Below are 23,482 nucleotides of genomic sequence, written 5' to 3'. Positions count from 1 at the left end.
AAAAGTTATTTTAAGATGTGTGATGTGTATTCTACCACTTCTCCACTAGGGGATACATGCAAAGTTTTTAGGCTCTGACCTCAAACACATTCCAAGTGAAGTCGATTTATGTGTTTACAGTTTGTAAACACCAGCCACACATTCACATACAAAAGAGTCAGTGTTTTCTTGCTGTTTAACCAAGGAAATGATGAGTAAACCTGTTGAAATGATGGGTAAATACAACAGAGTGACCCAGTGACCCAGATGCATTGTTTTGCATTTATATTTGTTGCTTTATTTTGATCCTAGTTGGAAAAGACAACCACTTTCTAGTTTATTCACAAGGTAGTACTTTTTCTTACCTCTTAGACAAAGTAATTCTCTAACCAGAACATCGGGTAAGACACTTTACCACCTTGTTTGTGTGAAAGTTTGGTGGTCATAAAGTTTATTGTCTGTGTGAATCCATGACTACCGCACATACAGTACCACCAGAGTGTAATAGAGAGTGAATGGATAAATGATAATATATTCAAGAAACGGAGACCTCTTTTGAGTTTCACCATAGAAAATATTGTGCCTTCTCGTGCGCCGTCTTTTGAATTATTGCATGAACATCTTTTGCACCCATCTGCCATTTATCTGGACTGGGGGGGTGCACTCCAGTCGTTAACACCCTGGTGTCACCTGTCCACGCTTAGTACAGGTTTATTCAACATTATAAATACCTTTTCCTTCACTTATGCACTTCATTAAAGCAGAGGTAGTACCGGTAATCTTTTAAATACTGACAGAAACCTTGTTATTAAAAAACACAATACTTTCTAGTACGAAAAGCTGCTCTGACTCCCCCTTACACACAGTACGCTTTGTGGATATTAAAGTTGAAAGCAGAGTAAGGTCCTGACCCGTGCTCGCATCCTGACAGTGGCCCCTGGGTGATTGATAGTCTTACTTTGTACTTCTGTTCATTGAGTGCAGAGCTAATCAATGATGAGCAGTAGATTACAGACAAGAGCTCAGAGCGTCTCCCACCTCTGGACCTGAAAACTGCTGCGTCAGGCATGAGCTTACTTTTTTGAATTCCATTGAAATTGACTGCAGATAACCAGAATCCATCTGGAACTGTGCTGCTGGGTAAATTGAAGTAAAAAATAGGGAGGGTAGAAGTAGAGTGAGAGTAGGCTGGGAGTGTGGAAAGTAAGAATGGGACTTAAAGTCACTGTGTAGAATGCGGCAGATAAAATGAAATGAGTCGTCAGAAGTGCATCGATGTAGCTGGTACAGATTCTCTTGTTTAAATGTTAATAATCGTACACTGCCAGCCCAAAAAAAAAAAAAAGTCGCCACATGGATTTAACTAAGCAAATAGGTCCGAGCCTCCTGCAGTTGGTCAGGTCTAGGTTCAGCAGAATGAAGTCAGCTGACACCTGAATATACTGAATGACCAGGTTATTCCATCAATTGATTTTTTTTTTCTTCCCTAATGGAATGGGGCATATTCCAAGATGACAATGCCAGGATTCATCAGGCTCAAATTGTGAAAGAGTGGATCAGGAAGCATAAGACATCATTTTCACACATGGATTGTCCACCACAGAGTCCAGACCTTAACCCCATTGAGAATCTTTGGGATGTGCTGGAGAAGCTTTGTGCAGCGTCAGACTCGACCATCATCAATGCAACATCTTGATGGAAAATTAATGCATCTTGTGACATTTCCAAAGCGAAATCAAAACAATGCCACAGTGAACGCGTGCTGTAATCAAAGCTAAAGGTGGAACAACCAAATATTAGAGTGTATGACCTTTTTTTTTGGTGGCAGTGTACAACAAGATCAGTCAACACCAGTGATATAAGAGCTTATGATACTGATACCTCACAGCACTGGCCTAATCAGGAATGCCTGGTATTTGTTCGTACTCCCTCGTTGACCTCCATGTGGTGATGTGTAACAGTACTCCAATGGCCTGAGGGTTGAAATCTACTTTACTCCAAAGATTTACACCCTCCTACTGTGCCGCCTCCTCCTCTCCATCCACAGTGTGTAACAGCGAGGGGGCGTACCACTGTCTGCTCATGTAAAGTCTTGTCTGGCACAGTGGAAAGTTATGTGTTACAGTTGCCCCGGGGCACTTGCCAACACGTGTGGCAGCCGGTGTGCTCAGCAGGTGTACGTCTCTGCTGTTTACTGCGGAATACATGTGTAATGGAGCGGCCATCAACAACACAGACAAACTAGTCATTAAACAGCAGCAATTATCATACAGTGGCCTGGTATTATGAGGGAAAGCGCTGATGTGAGCTGCTCAGTTTGACACAAAAATAACAGTTTGTTTTGATTTACACAGGAGTGATTACAAATGTTAATAGCAAAGTAGTAGCTAGTAGTTTTTCTAGGACAAGCCACATACTTGTTTATGGCTGAGAGGAAATAAGACATAAACATGAAAACACCAAGGTTCTTTGCATAGTGATCATGATAATCTGGGGGGGTAATAATCATTAATGATAAACTGAGGAACTTGGAGTAGAGCTGCTGCCCCTCAGCATGGGTCAGTATTCTGTTTAAGATACCTGCCTTGTGACTTAAGCTAGAAAATCCACTTTGTTGACCTGTAAAAGACCCATGCAGACCCATGCATTCAGAAGAGCAGCGAGAAGCGGTGTCCTTTCTGAGTGAATTGCTCCTAAGTCTTGTCTTGTCCTGGCAATGAGTAAAAAATGAGCAACTCATACTATGCAATAAACTTATTAAGGGAACAGTAGACATGGGGACAGTGTTAGGTGTTTTAAACCTAACACCTACTTTTCAGGTGTACAACAGTACATTTTTTTTCACTTTTGTTAATATCCAACATTCGAGCACTTCAACAACAATCTTCTGAGAGCGCATTAAGTGTTATGTCCAACAGACAGCTCCACTCCGGCCCTCACCCCCTCCTTCCTGTTGGCTGAGAGCGGATTGTCTTTTGCTCTGCCTAAGCTGGTTAACTCCTCACAGGTTCAACAGCCTGTCTGTGAGTTGTTCAGAAGACCCTGGTTTAATGATGACCCTGACAGGCCTTTACCGTCTGTTCTAGTCTCACGTGAGCTCCCTGACTTCTTTAACAGGTTTCCCTCTCACACAGAGCATGTGTGGCCCCCACTGAGAGGTTAGTATCCCCCATGAACAGGCAGCAGAGCATGTGACCTGTCACCGAATGCTGCGAGCCGCTTCATAACTGGTCATAACCCCGGGTGAAATGTGCTGAGCGAGGGCAAGTCACACGTAATGTGATTTAGGGGCACTTCCATCTCGATCTGAAATGAGACACATACAGAATGCTCTGGTAATGGCATCGAGTGGTGTTTACTTGTAAATTGAGTTTTGATTTTGCTGACCACAAACATCAGAAATGTGTTTATCATTATCTTTCTGATCATGTACAGTTATTTCGAAGTTTAAGTATTATTGCAGTCAGTACACTACTTGTGTCTGCAGCAGGTCCACGATATTTATTGATTTTAAAGGAACAAACTTGGATGCAGCACTATTTGAATTATTAACACCAACCGGAATTATATACAGTTGTTTGAAAAAGCTATTCAAATGAAGAAAGATCTTTGTGTCTAATGGGCAGTGCAAAAACACAGTTATTTGCAAAGAGTTAAGTCATAATAGGAATGAATTAAATATGATTCTATTATAAAATGAACCATAAGGGTTTCAGTAAAATATGTTGTAATAACCCTGACACTAGTAGAATCAGCAGTTTTGCCAAGACGTTTCTCTGTGGAAGACCTACTTACTTATCTTACTCCAGATGAGGAGCTTTAGGGGCAGTGTACATAGTAAGCAAAGAAAACAGTTTGCTCGTCTGAAGCTTGTTCTTCGGGCTGAGCACAGAAGAGCTCTTTGTTTATGTAGTGGAGTGTCATCTGGACGTGCCTCTGTACAGCTGGTGTGAAGGAGCCACAAGACAGAGTGGGACAGCTGGATCCAAAACAGCCCTCCCCCCCAAAGTGTGTATGAGACCCCCCTGCAGCCATGATAGTAGCGAGGGGAGCTGTAAGACAAAACAAGATCACATCGAGGTAGAGAACACTGTGGGGTAATGCTGGGAAAATGAGCTGAAGGGTTAAAATGTAATCCGCAAAAGAGGGATGAGACCAAAAGGAGATATATATTACGCAGAATCCCACAGGGAGGTTACACAGGCGCCATAAACACCAGTGTGTCATTCATGGGAAAGACGAGCTTATTACGGCCCGCACTGGGTGTGACACCTCCTAAAGACTGGTTAGGGCACTTTGTGGCTCCAGGACGTAGAAAACTCGTCTATCAACAGAGAGCTGAGAAAACACAGCAAAGCCCTCACATCGTGCCTCCAAACTGATACAAAGACAATTATGTATTAGTAAGCTCTCACTGGGATTAATCATCACTTTAATTTGTTTTAAAAAGGGCGTGGAGTTTTTATCTTGCCAGAAATAATTATTTTACGCGTTAAATGCCTGACTATACAGATGTGTCTTTGTTTACATTGGTGAACTTGGAGCACTCATTTAAAATTGGTAGAATAATGTCAAAAAGTCATGGCAGGACCATGGAATTTATGGCCAAAACGTCTTGTACTAGTTTTAAAAATAACCTTAGCTACTTGGTCTTATTGTAACTGTGTTGGTCTTTTAATTTATTATTATTATTTTTTTATATTAAAATATTGAAAAATAAACATGTTAAAGCTGTTATATACTTAGTATATTTATCTGGTTTCATGTAAGGCAATGCTTCATGTCATTATGAGAAATCAAAACCCAGTTTTGCTTGAAACAATAACTTCCCAAATTGATACAAACTGATTTTTTAATCCGAACAAATTCAATGATACAAATTACTAAGAACCAGCTTAACAACATTGTTACTATATATTACATGCTTTTCAGGTGACATAAAAAAATGCTCTTAAAAATTACAAAAACAGTGTATGTACAACATCAACATTTACAAACAGTGTCTTTCTCTTAAGAGCCAGTGGTAGCACCAGTCCATGATTTCCAGCATGGATGAAGGAGCCATTCAAACAGACTGGGCCCGTCGTCCTGCAGCGACAGTTGTGGCAGTGACTGTGACAAATGTCTGTAATACTCAGATGGTGAGAGAACTTGGCTCAAATCAAAGTACTGACAGTAGCAAACACAATACTTTTCCATTCCCAGTGAATTGGGGTTCAGCCAGTTAAGAATAACCCTGCAGGTAACATCTCAGGAACCATTTTACAGAGCTCAATCCTTCATTTCCTTGACAAGGCCTTATTCGTCCTTGTCTAATCCTTCATATTTCCAGTGTTCATACACAGTGTAGAAGCAGGTGGGTCCGTTGTTCTTTGTGGCTCAATATCCGTGTGTAAAAAGTGGCCCTGGTTCATGTTTTGTGAAAAAATAAAAACATCAGTCGTCTTTTCCTTTGGCTTTTAGTGCATCAAAATAGAATGCAACCTTGGAACACTGCCTTTTCCTTTAAGCTTTATGACAAAATAAAAGTATAAAAAGACTTCATTTATGTATGGTTGAAAGTCATTTCCTTCAAAGGCCTGTCCTTGGCCAGAAAAACAGGTAAGTGCAGTGTAAGGCACATGACAGTGTCAGCTGGGGAATGTGTTGTGCACGGGACTAGACTATAGTTCCTGGTTTGGACTCTTCGTGCCAGTAAATTTGCTCTGCTGGGTCCATGTTGGGGTGCATTTGGTGGCTGTTAGTGGTGCGTCTCTCCAAATGGCTGACGTCGATGTAGGATCTGTAGGAAACACAGGATTTAAACACATTAGGCACATGTCTCTTTAAAGGAGTCTCAGGCAGCAGTGGAGAATGCCTTAACCCTGGGCCCTCCACGTTTGTGTAGAAGTCCTCTCACACATTCAAACATGGTGGACACTGGTTTCACACAAGGCAGCTTTAGATTGACCATTTTGTGAGTATTGGGTGGTGCCAAAATGTGTATTTTATTATGATAAGCCAGCTTCCCCCTTTCTGACAGAGGTGACTGCAAGGAGAGTCAATTTGAGTTGCTATTTGTCTTTTGGGAGCTTTTTACGCTGGCTAGCAAGACTGTGCAATTAATCGAAATCTAATAGAGATTGAGTTTTTGTCATTTTTAATTATCAATGATACGCTTGGGTCTTGAATAGAGAAATCTACAGCCAAACGCCTGCCAATGTGGTTTGGAGCCTAACTCAGACTTTGCAGGGGCAAAAAAAAAATACTAATCTATTATAAACTAGCCATTTTTTTAATACTGAAATTGATTTTTTTTTTTTTTTTGTCATATACCACACAGCCTTGCTAGCTACTTTAGCCATTTTTGGTTTTCTTGGAGTAATGCTGAAATGGTCACTGATACTACAGATAAAATTTGAGTATGGATTGAGATCTTTTTGTGTGTAAACAGGTCCACATGTCTGACGCAGAGTTATTCATTCTACCCAGAGTCTCAGTAATCTTTTAGGGCCACACTGTCCCTCTGTCACACCAGTGCATTCCACCACCACAAGACACCCAGAAATCACAATCAGGAGGAGGAGAAATGATTCTGTGTGGGTGTCATCACCACCACCATAAAAACCCTGTGCGCTGTTGTACCTCCTGGTCTCACCCTTTGGATTGTCTATTGGGGGAATGTGTAATTTTCCTGGTCAGCGGCACAGGGCCCAGCAGGGCGTGCCATCCTAGCACAGCTCGGGCACTCAAGCTCTGTGGGACATCTGTGATATAAGAGAAGGTCAGCAATATGGGACGAACAAGAGGCGACAGCATTACAGACACCCCTGATTGCCCCTGTGACAGGGAGAGGGTGCATATTGTTTAAAAAAGAAGAAAAGAAGTGATATTTTTCATTACAAAAAAATAAAATGGTAATCCTGCTTAAGGTAATATTCTCCTCTTTTAACGGCAATGAGTAAATAGCAAAATACTTTGAGCCCACAAGTATCGCTTTGCTAATAGGGCTAAAACAACTAATTATAAATTATTACGTCAATAATTGTCAATTAATTCAATAATTGTCTATACATAGGCTTCAAAACGTGCCATTTACTGAGAGAGGTTTTATGACTCAAATCTACTGCATTTGATGAAAAATTGATTTTATTTTTACTGTGCATTGTTATATAAAGTCCAACTTTTAGCCCTAACAGCAGGTTCCTCACAACTTGAATAAATGCATTAACAGCATTCCTCCTTTGGTGTACTTTCTGGACTTGGTTTGGTGGGTTTGATTGTCCAGGCAGTCACTTGAAGCCATGCAGAGTTACTTCAGCACACAAGTCAAGCAGCTCAAAAATGCACTTCACTCCAAAACACTGAGCAAGCAAATGGAGGAGGCAAAAACTGCGGCTGTGACTGGTGCCATGTACTTACTAGGAGCTACCTTTGGGATAGAGTCCCTGACTGCCCCCTGTGCCCTGGGTGTGAGGAGCAGAAGGAGGCCTGGAGGACAGGACAGTGGGAGAGAGAGGTGAAGGGGGAAGGAGCAGAAAGAGGAGGAGGACAAGCGGGGGAGTAGGCACAGCGCCTCCGGCCATCAGGGCTGTACCAGGGCCCCTTTAACAGCGAAGAGGGGCCATATCTAGAAGAGAAGCAGGGGCCAGGCAGGTATTAAGAAGAGGAGCAGTCTTAAAGGTGCAATGTGCAGATGTTGATTGAGACTGGAGACTCAAATGACAGGCACCCTCTAGCTAGATGAGCAATATGACTGCAGTAGAAGCCTAAAAAAAGTTGCATCTGTCAGCAATGACTAATTCCTGAAAAAGTTCCACTAGTGAAACAGACAAAGAGTAAATTTTGCAATTTGATGTAAGAAAATTGTTTAGAAGCCTTCATTCAAGAGTGTGCTTAGAATTTGACACAGATTGGTTATTATTACAGATTATTATTATTAAAAAAATCTCCTTAACTCCCACCAACAAAGTTGTATTTATGGTCAAGAAGGCAAACAGATTATATTTTCAATAGCCACTCACTCTGTAATTAATTAAAAGCAGTGCTTAGCTTGAGCGCTAAGGAGGATCAGGGAGTAGCTTATTGGATAAAAAGCAGAGTTCTTTCCTCACCTGCTGTGGGCTGCATGGCTGTAGGGGACTGAGTTGTACGAGTAGGACTGTGGTGCATGCACAGGCAAGTCATACTCCAGCATACTCTCTGACATGTGGCTGTGCCAATTCTCTGTAGAAGAAACTGGGAACACAATGGAGGTCAAGGTTAGTGCATGTCAATATTGAGATGAATGGTTAAATGGGGTCATACACATTTTATTCTGTATTATAGTCTATCAAATCATTTAATCCATGTGCATAATCAAAATAAGACCACATGAGATAGTCCACTAAAGACCCATTATTGCTGAGAATAACAGTACAAGGCATAATAAATAACATGCTGCCAAGAGAATATTGTTTTTCTGCACTAAGCATAAACTACCATTCCCTAGTCCATTACAAAGTGCTGGTCTAAGTTATTAAAAGCTGAACTAGCAACCTGCCTGTGAGGTGGAGTTTTGTACTGACCTGTGGAGTAGGCGATAGTGCGGTTGCTGTGGCAGTATGGAGCAGGCATGGTCTGGTAGCCAATGCTGTGCTGGGAGCCTCTGTCATAGTCGTAGCTGTACATGGGTTGTTTCTGTGCTGTGTTACGCTGGTACCAGTCCCTCAGATGCCCCGCCACAACTGCCTTCTTCATGTTCTTCATGCGATCCTCGTTAGGTCGGGGTGCTGGGCGATTTCTGGGTGGCCGCAGAGTAGCATAGAGGTTATGCATACCATCCACCTCATCATTTCCATAGTAACTGTGCACATCACTGTTGTGATAGGCTGTGGAGTTAGGGTGGTACGCGTTAACACTGTAATGTCCCTCCATCTCATTGTCGTACATGTAGGTGCCATTACAGTAAGGCTCGGGGTCTGGGTAAGAGGGGTATCCTGTGACGTAGTAAGCAGTGGTGGACGGTCGTGCCCTGGGCTGGTATGCATGGCAGCGCATGTCTGGCTGAGCCAGATTGGGCATGCTCCCGCTGTTTGCATATAGATCCCTCTTGTGACGCCCACGAATCCTGCGGCGTGGGTTATGGTGGTTGTGGTTGCCAGGGATGCTGTACTCCACACTGGACTGGCTGGTGTAAGAGGAGCCATCATCGAGGACCTCAGTGCTGTTGCTGCGTCGGGCTGAGTTGATGACAAATGCGGGCATTGGAGGGTCAGGTTCGGGGAACTGAGACTGGGACTCCAGACTACCGCTTCGCTGTCGGAAGTGAGGTGATGGTCCCTCTGATCTAAAAATTTTTTTTAAAAAATACAAAAATTACGGTTTGAAAGAAAGGCAATGCAATATTTTTAAATTATTTGTTGACAATTTATGCAACAGATAGCAATAATATTCATAACAACACTAAGCAAACCTTTGTTCAGAGGAGAAACACACCAAAGGAGGGCTGTACCTGAGCTGTGTGCTGCTGTAGGCGTTGCGTGTGAGGAGGGGGGTGGGGGGCATGCTGCGAGCATCACGTGGCTGCCTGGAGGGCTGCTTGTATGGACTCGATAAGGCGTCACAGTTCGTGTAGTAGTATGGGTCCTGGCCATAATTTAATCTGAAAAGTAAATAAAGAGATGCATTCAGAGTCTTTTATCAAGGTTAACAATCTGCACTCATTTGAACAAAAGGAGAAAACCAACACCTCTGTAGAAGCACTTGAGTCATCGCTAACACCTGGCTCAGTGTCATTTCATAGCCCATTTAACATTTCCTTCACGGGCCAGCTCTCTACGCCTTAAACCTATAGAGTATTATCCCTTCTGCACCAAGCATATTTCCAAACATTTTCCAGAGCGACGTCCCTGTTTTCCCATTTTCCTTGCAGCCTGCATTGACATGTTCTTTTCCATCTATTTTTAAAGCCACTGTGTTTTGGCTGATAAGGGGGAGATTGTTGAGGGAGGGAGAAGGAGAGGGAGGCGACTGGCAGGAATGTAGCTCTGGGTCTATTCTGCAGGTCTGTACTGGCTCCAAACTTAAGGCTCCCAGAAAAACAACCCACTGGGAGTCTGAGTCAACAGTGTATGGCGCACCTGCTGTCGGCCTGCTGCTCGTTGGCTGAACAACGGCGGTCTTTGCTGTAGTGGATGTCCAGCGTGTCTGCGTGATGTGGCCGCGGAGAGTACTGCACCGATCTGGACCTCTGTCTCTGGGAACTGAGATCCTCATCTGCGGCAATAATAACATGCTCGGTTTTAGAAACGTAAGTTAAATAGGCTGTGTTCACGTGATGTCACAATATTCTAGAAAAGTTATAGTTTGAAATTAAGCTCAAGGGCACATGAGAATTCATGATAGAATTTGTCAGATTGCTGATGTTTGGTTCTGGTTTATGGATAATATCTCTAATTACTGAGCCTATCCACATGAAAAAAAAACTGGCACAAAGTTCAATGTCTTCTCTGTTAGCATAGATATAAAAGTGACATAAATCTTTTTATTATAGCTTTAAAAATTGGTGCTGTTTATTCAACACCAAAGATGACTGACGAGATGATTGTAGCCTGTTGAAAGAACTTTAAGCCACGAGTTTAATATGGCAAGTTTGTGGACCTAAACCCTAACTTAGATTAATTATATGGTTCAGCATAGGTGTATTTTCAGTTAGGTTATTTCATTCAATAACTGTGAATCTTCCACAGAATTATCAAATTATAGAACATGAACTATTACAAGAGCAAACTCAAATGAAAGCTACACACCGTCATCCAGAGTGAGGCTGTCTGATAAAGAGCTGAGGTCTGAAATGTTCACATCATCTAAAAAAAACAGTAAAAGGAAAATTAGATTTTTTTTTTTCACATTTAATACACAAATAAGTGAATTTCCGTTGTAGTACCTGCTAATATAAGAGATGCTCGTTGCGTAGGTACCTTCCCCTTCTTAACCCTGTAAGTATTAATCTCCTTCTCGATCTCCTCCAGCTTCCTCATGGCATCTAAAAAGTTGCCCTTTCTTTTCTTCTTTACCGTTTTACACAAATCGGCCTCATTGGCTAGTTTCATCGCGGCTTCTACGATCTTCTGTTGCAAGGCAAATCTGCTCTCAAGATTCCTGAGGTGTGGGTCCTGCAGCAAAACAATGAGTCAATATTAAGTCTCCTGTAGAGATCACGTTAACAGGCATTGACAGCAAGATGTCAAAATGGTAGTGCTGTTTTTTAAAGACTATATTAACAAAATGCATAATTGATCTTGCCTACGAACATCTAAAAAGGCAAATCTAAAACGCTAATGAATGTTAAGCCACTATTAGTTTCAATACTTATTTCAAAATCTTGAGATAAAACATCTAACCTGATCTTGCATCCTGAATACTATAAGCCTCTTACAAATTTGGGATCATTTCACAACATAAAACGTAATGAAACCGAGCCAACCTCATCGTAGGGGAAGAGGTCATCCAACTTAAAGGCTGTCCCAACACGCCGGCGGACCTGAGGAGCTTTTTCCCCGGTTGCTAAAGGATAATCGTTAGGCAATTTTCCTGTAAGCTCCTGCAAACAACAACAAGAGTGAGCATGCAGGCTAAAAATAACTCCAAAATGGTGTTGAAAAGAGGACACTCACAGCCTCTCGCAAACACATCTTCTTCAGCTCCTCCAGCTTCAGCGCCAGAGCTTCTTGAAGATTCTTCTCTTTCTTTTTCAGCTCAGACAGTTTCTCTTTCTTCTGCTCCTCGTTCACTTCAGACTCGGCCGAACCTAAATGACATGCACCTGCGATTAGCTTTAAATATTGCAATAAATCATCGCCTGCCAATATGCCATGGCCCAGAAGTCATTAAAAGCTGATTAAGTCAGCGTACCGGCTGAAATGAGGCTGCCATTGCTGGCCATAATGAGCTGGTCTTTGCTTTCCATTTTGGAGAGCTTAGTGATGCGTGGAGCGTGGATTTCTGTGAGGTCCACTGCAATGTCACCCGTGCTTCTGGCTGTAGTCATCATCGCCTGCAGAGGAAGCACACAGCGGTCAGTACTGAGGGAAAATCAGCAGCTTAATGAGAGAATATTTTATTTTAGAAGCTGCTCCATTTGCATTCCCTCCTCATTAATCACTGTGGGCTCTATTCCTGGATGAAATGCGAAAGATCTTTTGAAGAAGTAATTAGCCAGGACCGTTTCTTATAATTTAGGATGTTGTGCATTAATTCATATAGACTAATATAAACAACAGTGGAGCAAGTTCTGAGTTTATATAAGGTCTGAAAGTAAAACTTGGCTCAATATGAATGAATGATTGAATAGCACAAATAAATCATAAGCACCTACACACTACAACTCTCTTTTATTTAGTGCATACACTGGATGAAATTTCACATTTCATAAATTGCAGAAGAATATGGGACGTGAATACTCACTTTGCTTTGCCTCCTGTCCAGGTAAAACTGGTGCTGACTGATGGCCATGGCCCAGATGGTCTTAATCAGAGAGTGGCTGGCGTACCATGAGTGAATAACCAGGCCAGCTTGTCCAAATGTCCGTTTGGTTACTGTTCTTCTGCACATGTAAAAAAGAGAACTGTTATTATTACAGCTCCATTTAGTTTAGTTTTGTCTTTATTTAAAGGGACAATGTACAGAGACATTAAGGTCATATGTTTCGCACCAGATTATAGCTAAACAGCTAGTTTCCATCTGCAGTACCGGATTTACAGAAATAAATTATACAATACAATGACATCCAGTCAACAATAAGAACGATTCACAATGTCCACTCTCTAACCTAAACACACTCACACAATGTCACACATGTACAATACAACCACACATCTCCACACAGCATAAAGTACTACAAAATCATGAGTTAGTGTCATCTTAATAAACTTAAAATAGCACACATTTTCAAAGGACGTGTCTGTTGGTTAATAATGCAGCTATATATAGCACCATTCAGAGCAAATGCGACTGTAATTAAAGTTGTAGTTAAAATAGTACACAGTGTGTTCATTTGAAACATTCAGACAGCAATATTTAAAAGAAGACTTTTGTGGCTGCTACTGCCACTTAACAGAAATAAAACAGTATTTTCTAAAAGGGGGTCTGTGAGATCGCTGAGGATCTAAACTTGCTTTGTTCTTTGTACCATTGCTGTATGATATATTTCTTATACAAACTTGTCACAATAGGTTTTTAGAAGGTTTCACAAAACAATGCTGTTAAACACAAAGTGAAGTCTGAAAGGCATAGAAAATGAGAGCAGAAAATACCCATTTACTAGACAGGTTATAGGCATTAGCTCAACCCCAGTGCATGCCCTTCACCCAGAGCAAGGTGTGGGATAAGGACGTCTGACATTATCGCAGCACTTGAACCAGTCTCCTGGAACGCACTGAAAAAAGTGCTGCCTTCACTGACCTGTGCGGGTCGTTCACCTCCACCGCAAACTTCTTCTCTCGGAAATACAGATTCTCCAGCTGCTTCCACTGGTACAACTACAGAGGAGAGGGACGGTTTGTTAAAGGGACTGAGCACACAAGCCTAGAATCAACCATTGTGTGAAATGTGTGTTTACAGCGTCACTCAACAAACAGTGACAGCAAAGACACACCAGCTGACAAGATTCACGTGAGAGACTCTTTACAGAACGGGAGGTTATTCTAAAAATGTCCTCCTGAATATTTCTGAATGCATTTTCCGGTTGACTTGCCACATTATCTGCACAAACACAACAGCTGATACGGAAAACAGAGCGCGGTGGGGCGGTTAGTCAGGTGTGAGACGGGACAATTACTCTACTGCTGCTGAAAAAATGCATCAAGAGACACGGTCGCAGCCAGGCGCCACACTCGCCCCTTTCCCTGAGCTATGAGCACAGAAGCCAGAGCGCTCTGTCAAAATCAAACATCTGCTCAGCCAACTCATATCTCACCACTGCTTCCTCCATTCATTCCCAGCAAGGGCCACTCAAATTATCAAAACACACACAAGGTAGTAACCAGTCTACAGTCTGCAATATCCCTAGTCTGTCTGTCATAATAGACCTATAACATGGACACAGGCACATCAGTCATATATCCATAAACAATTGTAGTAATTTGAAAGAAAAAACAAACAAAAAACTAGATTTGTATTTTTAAAGGATTCCCAAACATGACAAAGCTCACCTACCGTATAAGCTCCCTTTTTCTGCCCTTTTCTTATCAAATCCCGACTGAATGGTAGCGTTCCCTTTGACATGGAGTTTCCCACAGGGCTAGAGCTTCTTTGAACAATACTCTCTCTTGTCTGTCCTCAGGAGCAGGATAGGTGTTGCAAGAGTTTCAGCTGAGCAGGCCACGCCCCCCCCCCTCTGACATCACAGCTTCCTCACTTGAGCTCCCACCAAGCCTTGGTATCTCTCCTCCTCCACACCTAGCACTTCCTTCGGAGACTTGATAAACTGGTAAGTTGGTATGAAGTATAAATATACAAGCCAAAGTCCGTGAAGAGCAGGGAACTGGCTGATGAAGTCCTCTGATGTGTGTGCCATACTGTAAACATGACACAATGCAGCGCTGTGTCCTCTGCTCAAACATGTGAGGAATCTGTGACTATGGTCTAATCATTAATACAAGGTACTATTTGCCTTCTCTCGGCCTGGACGTCAGCCAAGCAAGGGGGGGTGGGGGGTCTGTAATTTATGTTTCATTACTACTACACTAGTCTGAGATATTCTGGAGGTAAGTGGAGAATAGCACTGCTATAAAAACACGTCATATGGAATACCACAATTCAACACTTTTTTATTTATTTAAAACAGCAGAAACAAATAAGTCATTGACTTTGGAACACAGATAATACTGTTTGTTTCTGAAGAATAAAATTGCAAATAGCAATAATAATTGCTTAAATTTGTATATTTTTCAAGGGAGCAGTGCATCACTCACTACCAAAAATATTCCAAAATTCCACAAAAGTTAAAAAAGAAGTATAGAGAAAGAGAGTAGTGTTCCTATCAACAGAAGAAATCCCAGTAAGGAGCATCTTAAAAGAGAGAAACTAATTCACACCCTGTTGCTTATTTAGGGGCATGTACATATTTTACTTTATGTAGATATTTTATTTAATTTTGATTTATAGACTGCTCTTCAGAATGACCTCTGACATTCACTGGAATATCGAACACTCCACATCTGTGTGTGAGCCACACAGGGACACTGAAACTTAGGCTGTGACTCGTAATGCAGTCGAAATATGTGAAGGATGTGACACTCCTTAGACTTCCATCACAAGAAGCCAGGAGCTCCTTCCAAGCAAGGAATCCTTCATGACAAAATCTCCATTGCAACAGTAGTTCACTGAAGAACGCCTGTTTTAGTGAATTTCAGTTTTATCTGTATCTTATTAGAGCCAGGTGGAAGTGGGCCAGAATGTGCTTGGTTTCAGACACACCCACAGACCCTGGGCCGTGGAGTAGACTACATATTCAAATGTTCAGTACCTCAATGAAATGTCAAGGGACTGACTCCCATGAGTTTGAAAAAGATCTGGCCCAAACTGCACCTGACAACATGCCACAGGCTGGCCTAAGCTGCTCGGTGACAGGATACATAGCTCTGAGAGCAGAGTGGTAAACAAAATAGTCTTTCGAGCATATGTCTGTCTGCCATTGCCCCAACATGCCAAAGCTGACAGTTTGTCATCCATAATAAACACAAGATTTATTTTAAAATGGCTGGCTCATCATTTCTGAGGCACAAAGTGTCCTCTTACCCACTAGAGGAACATGCCGGAGACTTTCATTCAAAAGAAATAACTGGCCATCTGTTTTGGACACAGCCACAGTGGATCCTATACACTGTGCTTCACAAACAAGCCATAAGTTATCACCTAGAATATTAGCCAACTCTACTGACAGAACATGCTTACTACATCAAAGCAAAAGCAGTAAAATCATACTGAGCCGTGTTTCTCTGGTCATAACATGAATGCAGTTATGCATCAACTATGAGCTTCCTTCACGTTTCTGTCAAATGACAAAAGAAAGATTCCATCCTGTGCTGCTATTCTTAAACACACAGATATCTTTCGGGTATCCAGAAGACTCTCAAAATAATGATTTTTTAAAACATATATTACATTAACTAAAATAAACAATGACAAATGAAGCATTACAGCAGAAATATTACACAGTACATGCTGCCACACCGGGTCTAATCAGTGTTGAGCCCTGTTGCTCCACGTTCTTTTAAAATGTAGCTCTACATATGCAGCTGTAGACTACACCACAACTAACCCCACCCCCCTCTGCTGCCATTCTCGAGGCTACAGTTAGTTATTGACCAGTTGTTTGATCCATTGTCTCCTTGCAGAAACACAAAGGCTGACATTAACATAATAAATCCAGTTAGCTAAGAGGGGGTGGCCTGAGGGCAAAGACGAACAGATGAAACTCTCTGAAGTAAAAAGTTTTCCTGACCCAAGTTAGGTTGTACTACAGTGTCTGTACCATGTGACTGTCTGACCTCCTTATGTAGTAATAAAAACACACTTTTCACTAATGAGCCCCTTTTGCACCCCACCACTCCTCTTATCCCACACCACCCACCCAGCTGGCTTTGTGCCAAGCCCATCCCACAGGCCACAGCTTCCCACAGAGCTTCATAATGACAGTCTCTACTGAGGAGCAGCACTCCCTGCTCTGTCAACACAGTACCATCGTAATTGAACAGCTTTGGTGTGGTCAGCAAAGGGTCAAACATGAACATGACCAATACTGCGGCATGTTAGTGCAGACTCCAAATGTGACTCTTGTATTTAATCAAAATTAATCAAACAGCATATTATATTAATCCAGCCTTTGATTACTGCCTTCTTAAGTTGATTTCCTGCAGTGTGAAATGTGAAATTTCAAGGACATATGATTTATCAAGCACAGGGACTCAACAAGAAAATTATTTGGTCTAGGTGTGGTTACTTTTTGTCTCTTTTTTGACAACACCACAAACCACTTTAATCAAACACATTGGCATTAACAATTCTGACTTGAACTGAGAATTTGGGCATTCACTTTCCTTTCTTGCAATACATGATATGTGACTGAGCCTCTAGTTCAAATGTGAGGAGGTTAGATTTGCACATATTGAGAATGTCCTACCTTTCTCGGTTTGAGTTTATCCTGTTGGTCGTACTGGCCGATGCCTTTATAGCTGACTCCAAGCCACCACGGGATGCCCTGCTTATCCTGTGGAGGCACACACATAACAGCATGGCTCATTAGAAGGCACTTTACTGATGTGATTGTTTAAGGGAAGGTTTTACCAACACTATTACCCCATTAGGCTCACAGCAACAGCAACACAAGAGGAGATCAAGAACAGTGAAGCTCTTAAAAAGTCTGCCAGCCCCTACCACTGCTGTTTGATCTCCTCAGACACCTTAATTTAATTTGTCTTAGTACAAGTCCATAGACATGCTAGTGGAATTAGCTGCAGCATGCAAAACCTAAAAGATCTCCTGATTTGATTCTGTCTTAGAGGTATAGTTCTTTAGTCTTTTTTCAGATGTGACAATTAGTCTGTTAAACATTTGTAATTGGACTAGTGGCCTGCCTTATCATCTTGTGCAGTATCTGTGTTCATCATTAGATACTATAAATAACTAGTCTGTGATGATCAGATTGTGTAAAAAAAAAAAAAAAGGGTTATTTGCCAAAGTGTCCTATACTAAACTGTAAACAATGAAACATGTACAGTCTTTGATCCAAGTTGTTACCCTGCTATCTGAAAAAATGTGTATAATGTTAACTTGCTCCCAGTAAAATGATTTGTACCAAACAGAATACGCTTCTATAACCTCAGCTGCTGGAATGGGCTTGAACTGAAAAACTGAAAAAATATAATATTTCTTTTTGTCTATGTTGTTTAAAAATGTTAATAACATTCTGACGCATATAAAGACATTAATGAGAAACCTGAAAATTAGCTGATAAATAAAGGTTCAGTGCAGTTACCTTCACAGGGTAGTAATGGACTCCATACGTGGGCAGCGACTCCACCAGGGCCAGATACCTGCAGAGAAAACACCACACGTTCAGTCACACTTTATCTCTGTCACCCACTGGCTGCTGTACAAGAGACTGAGTGGGCTTTAAACTTTAACTACAGAGAGATACAGTCCCACTCGCTGCCAGGCCATCGATCGGCCTCAGCCCATGACAGTGGTCCATTGATCAGCTCAAGGGCACAAATCAGGCGAGAGTAAAAGGCCAGGGTCACTCAAATTTAGAGCACAGAGAAAAACACTTTGGACAGCCTGATAATGACACAGAGTCAGCCATGTTTGAGCCCAGAGCCACCAGTCAAAAGTGAAGCAGTCGACTCACTTGACGATTGCCTGTCCTCTGGTCAGTCCCTTCACTTTCTTGTAATGTTCAATGACTCGGTCCTCACTGCAAACACACAGATAAAACATTGAAGTAATCCCTGGTGTTACGAGCTGTAGCTGCTTTGTGAGTTCATGCAGAAAATGCACGTTGTCCTATTGGTCTGTTCTGCAGAGCTTTAATGCACCTCCCACAGTAATCATTAGTGCTAATGGTGGAGCGTGCACACTGGCTTATCACAGACCACAGGGCTTTACAGGGCCTCCACTTTTCCCAGAATCACCATCAATTTTATTAGGGTATTAATGTGTGCAGTTCTGCTCTATCAAAGAGACATGTGTGAAACTAGAAACACCACAGGGCCGACTATGAACTACCATAAAACAGAAAAAAAAACCCTCTGATTTTCATTTCTGAAGGCAAGTCATAACTATAGATCGCAAATAGACTGTGTCAGCACAAATTACTTATAAAAACTGGTATTCGATTGTTAATAATATAGTAGAATAGACATTGACAAAATTATTAGTCTACAGTTCAACTTTAAATGCGGAAGTGATGAATCAAGGTTTGACTCACACAAGTCATTGAGTCATTGTAGCTGGTTCTTTAAGACACTGAATGACAAATTACTAGAAAAACTAAAAATAGCTTTAGACCTAATAGATCTTAATGATTTACGAAGAAAGCAAATAGTTATAAAGACAACTTACCAATACGTGAGAGATGGATGCTCCCTCAGGACTCGTGTGGGTAAGACCGGCAGCTGCTTTAAGTCAGACCTGGCAGATTCACAGCTGAAATCAAAGATAAACATCATTAAAGGTTCATTCGATGTAAACATTTGATTTTATTCATGAAACAGTTTTGAATGAGACACAATCTTTATTTCATCTTTGTTTAGACATAAATATAAGTGTCAAGTGAACACTCCCAACACGGCGGATAATATTCCCACACCTGTATGAGCCACAACAATGAGCTTCAGATTATATCTCAAAGCTGTGTGTAATAAATCTTTTGAGGAAGAAAACCTCAGTGTCTGGATGTCGTTTTCGTCTTTCTTATCTCTAAAAACCCAGGCTGCTGCCAACTTTAATTCATTTATGTCATGCCAAACTTCATTTAGAAAACCCCATGCAGAGGCTTAAAGACTTGACATCAGAACAGTCCGTTTGGCACCAAAATAACTCCAGAAATCCCCCTTGACATAACTCTTGTCTTTGGATTAGAGCATCTTCATAGAGCAGCCAATGACAATATCAAACACAACCAAAGATGTGGGCCTCACTTATGGAATATCATAAATGCAAGCTCTGTAAACAGTCCTCTGTGTCACAGCCAAGGACTTTGATAGTGGACTGGGGGGAAACACATGGTCCAGCTGGATAAAAAGACCTCTGATGTGGATAGGCTGTCCACTGTGCTCAGAGATAGAAAAAAAAACACTATTCACAAGGACTTGGCAGCGTTTCTGTGCTGAAAGGTATTGTCCCAGTCACCGCACTGTTACCAAACATCGGTGGCCCCTCAGACAACACACAAATACTCACACCATAGCTCCATTTTAACTAAGCTTATCATTATATTTGGGCACAGCATAGTGGGAAATGACAAATCTTATATTGTGTTTAATGTGAGGTAATGACACAAGTACAAGCGTCAGAAATTGAAATGACCAAGCTGTGGTATACTGTGTAAGAGGTTATCGACTGTTCACTCCCGAGGTCAAATATTATTCACCTTAAAAAGACAAATATATGAATCTACATTGGACTGTAGAGCTGGTTAGCCGTGTGTCTATTGTTATGGACTCAACCTCAGGCTCAGCGAATAGATATGACCTACATGGGTAAGCAAGGGTAAATGACAAACCCTATATTCACTAAACTTGGAGTAGTGGGGACAGATTACAAGAGCCATATGTTTTCAAATGAATTAATACAGTTACAGCGGCATAATATCTTGTGCATCGTTGGACCAGCGCCTCAAGTGAACCTCAAGTGAAAAGGCTGTTTAAGTAATGAAAAGTAACAGGCTGGAGCAGACCCATAATGATACAGTTTTGTGAAGCAGCTTACTAAACAAAAACAGGACTGTGCCTCTCCAAGGGCAGGAGCGCTTGAATCATTCTTCCTTGTAGTAGGCTTGACTGGGTTCTGCTGCCATGGCACTTCACTGTGTGTTTGATGGCATATAGGTTTTATGGGAAGCCAGGGGCCCGGCGTTGTCGAGGTGATCTACTCTGCCGCCACTGCTCCGTCAGCAATCTGGAATTCATTACTGTGTGTGTTATCTCCCCGCAGCATGCAGCGCGGCGTCTATGGCCCCGCCCATCTGTGCCCAGTCACTGTGGGAGATATACTCATGTGTCAGCTCTTCCCTGGACTGACGTGTGGTGGCACAATGACAGAGCCTGCTGCTGTGAATGGACCACTAAGTACCGACTACACCTGCAAATAGAAGCACGGAGCTAAATGTGTCCGGTGTGATATTACTATGGGTGCAATTAGGTCTCGTGTGATAATCTGGTAGGATTACAGTCATCAGTACAGTGCAATTTAAAATGTTAGTTCTGCATTGATGATTATGGGGGTGCAGTGTAAAGACTGGGTAATCTCTATGCCAGACCACAGAAACAAGATGAAATGCCCTTCCACATCCCTTCCCTATCTATTACACAGTTATAAGGTTATTTTTGTTAACTAGGCGCTCAGTTATATGGCATTAAAACCCAATTCCTTGGCCAATTGTTTGGTTTCTGTGGTGGACCCAAACCCTAAATGACAAATTATTATAGTAACGTAAGAATCTCTCTAAAGCTCTATTTCCTTCAGTGTTTTTAAGTGGATGCAGTCAAAAATATCTCTTTTTTGTCAACAAATTTTTTTGTCTCAAATCAGCTTTCAGCTCAGCACGGTCAGCCTGTACAATGGGAACATTCAGTCGTTTCTTTGAACAATAGTAACCTTCCTTGGACCTCATATGGGAGTGAAGTACACCATGGAACCTGACGGAGCATTAAGTCTGTGCACAGTGGGAGGGAAGCTCACACCGACACAGCTCCTCTACAACAGTGACTTCTCCTGCCGCCTGCTTGTCTGTTATAAGACATTCAGGTCCATCCATGCCTCCCAAACACTCCTCCACGGATAATCTTTCTGCACCAGGGCCTTTTAAGTAATGCAAAGTGAGGCTGACACATTTTATTTTTATTTTATGAGGGGATTCACTGGACTGCTTCACACAGGAAACAAAACAAAAGTAATTTTTCTAAACTAGCTCTGTACATTTAAGAATCACTCTGTTATTCTTAGTGAAGAGACCAAAGAACAATCTCACTGTACCAATTCTGCAAGATGGGTATAAACATTAATAAAGATCACAGAATGACACAAATCTGTAATCTTGATATTTACTTAACTATGCACACGTTCCAATTGTAAAAAGTTATAATAAAAAACCTACTTACTTAAAAAGTGCGGTAGCTGATTTTTACTGTAATAAAAAAACTAAAAAACAAACTAGTTCATATTAATTTAGACAGTTTGCAATGGTTCAAACTTTTTCACCAATTCCTAATACATTCTCAATTTTCCTAACATCCTAATTACTCCCACCAATGAGTTTTGCCATTATTGTAACGCTAACAACAACTAGCATACTAACTTACTTCCTGGTTCAAGGACAATAAAAATGTTTCAGAACAAATGGTAACAGAGAAAAATGTTCCGGTCATCCCTCAGTAACTCCCTCAGATTAGCTGGCTGCTTGTCTTGCACTGTACTTCCAAAGTTGGGACAAAGTTCAGCCTATCCCCACTCCCACATAAGCTCCAGCCTGTCCAGCCTGCACTCTGCACTTGAAACTTAAGTGGCACTAAATCAAAGCATTGAGGCATAAAACTGTACTAACCCTGTAATAAATAACATTCAGCATTTATCAGGCCACTCATGCTTGTAAATAAGAGTCAGCTAATGAGCGCCACAGTAAAGGGTAAAAAAAACTTTGCTTAGTTTGCAGGAGAACAAAAGCAGAGGTTTGACAAGAGGTTAAACTGCATTTTCAGCATTGTGTGAGGCTGCATGCATTCAGGTCCTGCAGATCTTTGTGTGAGGATAATAGATAGAGCAGTTTACAGGCAGCGCAGCGGGACAGCACAGGTTCTGCAACTCTGTCACTCGCTTGGTCACTTTCTCACTTCTCCACCAGGCTTTATGTTTACTAAGCGCAGCCAATGCCCTTCAGTTATACAACACTACATACAGGGCTTGACACTAACAGTAATAGACAAAAAATGGTGGTAGATTTTTATTTTGGCTTCTACTGATACTTTCACTCCCACTAGTCTCTTAAGTCACTGAATTTTAGGCATAACCTGCAACCAAACTTTAGAATTTCTTTAAAAGACTGTAAAAAACATCATTGCTGAGTGTCTAGCAGTCATGCTTCAGAGTTCAATCCCCGGGTCACCAAACTGTGTGAAGTTTGTGTGCTCGGATTTCCCCCATTAACCCAAAACATGCACCATACGTAAACACCTCCAGCCAACACAGTCCTGACCAAACCTAGCAACAAGATCATGGAGATGGGTCCCCGAGCTGCTACTGAGGAGATTCCCCAGTGGCATTGAAGGATGAGCCAAACGCAGAAGACAAATTTCCCGTATGGGGGCAATACAGTGTGCTTTGGGACTGTGTCTAGTCTAATGTTAAACCAATGGAGATTTTAAGATCTTGAGTCCTAAAGTTAGCGTTCATTGAAAAATATTCTGACATTGTAATGTGATAGATGTATGGTAAATTCATTTATCACACTACACACTATAATATCTGTAGTACTCCAGCTGTTTATCGGGTTTGGCGTTCTATTCTGAGCTCTGCTGTTGTAAAACCCTAGTTGGATGATAACTTTTCAAAAAAAATTGCCACAGTGGCTTGTGTTTATGTGGAGCGCTGCCTGCACCTTATCATGAGGTCAAGCTGTTAAGAACAAGGCCCCCTAAGACAACAGTACCTCATGTAGTAACAGAGTAAGAAGTTTTTGTACCGAAAAATTCCCACCCAGATCAACAGAACAAACACGGCATCCTTAACACAATATTGGACTTAATAAGTTAAACAATGTCAGAAT

General features: G+C 41.6%; 1 protein-coding gene across 4 annotated transcripts in view; it reads right to left on the bottom strand.

The window, feature by feature from the left end:
* Positions 1-4,813: 4,813 nt before the first annotated feature.
* Positions 4,814-23,482, bottom strand: part of frmd4ba (FERM domain containing 4Ba) — a 47,076-nt gene continuing 28,407 nt past the window's right edge. For 2 of the 4 annotated variants that reach the window (XM_033966190.2, XM_033966189.2), the window contains 16 exons: positions 19,063-19,146; positions 18,350-18,415; positions 17,978-18,035; positions 17,123-17,209; positions 13,402-13,478; positions 12,406-12,544; positions 11,854-11,995; positions 11,616-11,749; positions 11,426-11,542; positions 10,886-11,114; positions 10,749-10,805; positions 10,080-10,215; positions 9,452-9,601; positions 8,526-9,286; positions 8,073-8,196; positions 4,814-5,761 (listed from right to left, as the gene is read on the bottom strand). In XM_033966190.2, the coding sequence (XP_033822081.1) occupies positions 5,638-5,761; positions 8,073-8,196; positions 8,526-9,286; positions 9,452-9,601; positions 10,080-10,215; positions 10,749-10,805; positions 10,886-11,114; positions 11,426-11,542; positions 11,616-11,749; positions 11,854-11,995; positions 12,406-12,544; positions 13,402-13,478; positions 17,123-17,209; positions 17,978-18,035; positions 18,350-18,415; positions 19,063-19,146 (2,485 nt within the window). In that variant the 3' untranslated portion in view covers positions 4,814-5,637. Of the gene's footprint in view, positions 5,762-6,603; positions 6,726-8,072; positions 8,197-8,525; positions 9,287-9,451; positions 9,602-10,079; positions 10,216-10,748; positions 10,806-10,885; positions 11,115-11,425; positions 11,543-11,615; positions 11,750-11,853; positions 11,996-12,405; positions 12,545-13,401; positions 13,479-17,122; positions 17,210-17,977; positions 18,036-18,349; positions 18,416-19,062; positions 19,147-23,482 lie in introns of all 4 variants that reach the window. The other 2 variants (XM_055221640.1, XM_055221641.1) reach the window with 2 other exon arrangements.

The sequence above is a fragment of the Periophthalmus magnuspinnatus genome, chromosome 5 (genome assembly GCF_009829125.3).
Source record: "Periophthalmus magnuspinnatus isolate fPerMag1 chromosome 5, fPerMag1.2.pri, whole genome shotgun sequence".
In the NCBI taxonomy this organism is placed as follows: Eukaryota; Metazoa; Chordata; class Actinopteri; order Gobiiformes; family Gobiidae; genus Periophthalmus; species Periophthalmus magnuspinnatus.
This window is presented reverse-complemented; position numbering and strand designations above follow the sequence as displayed.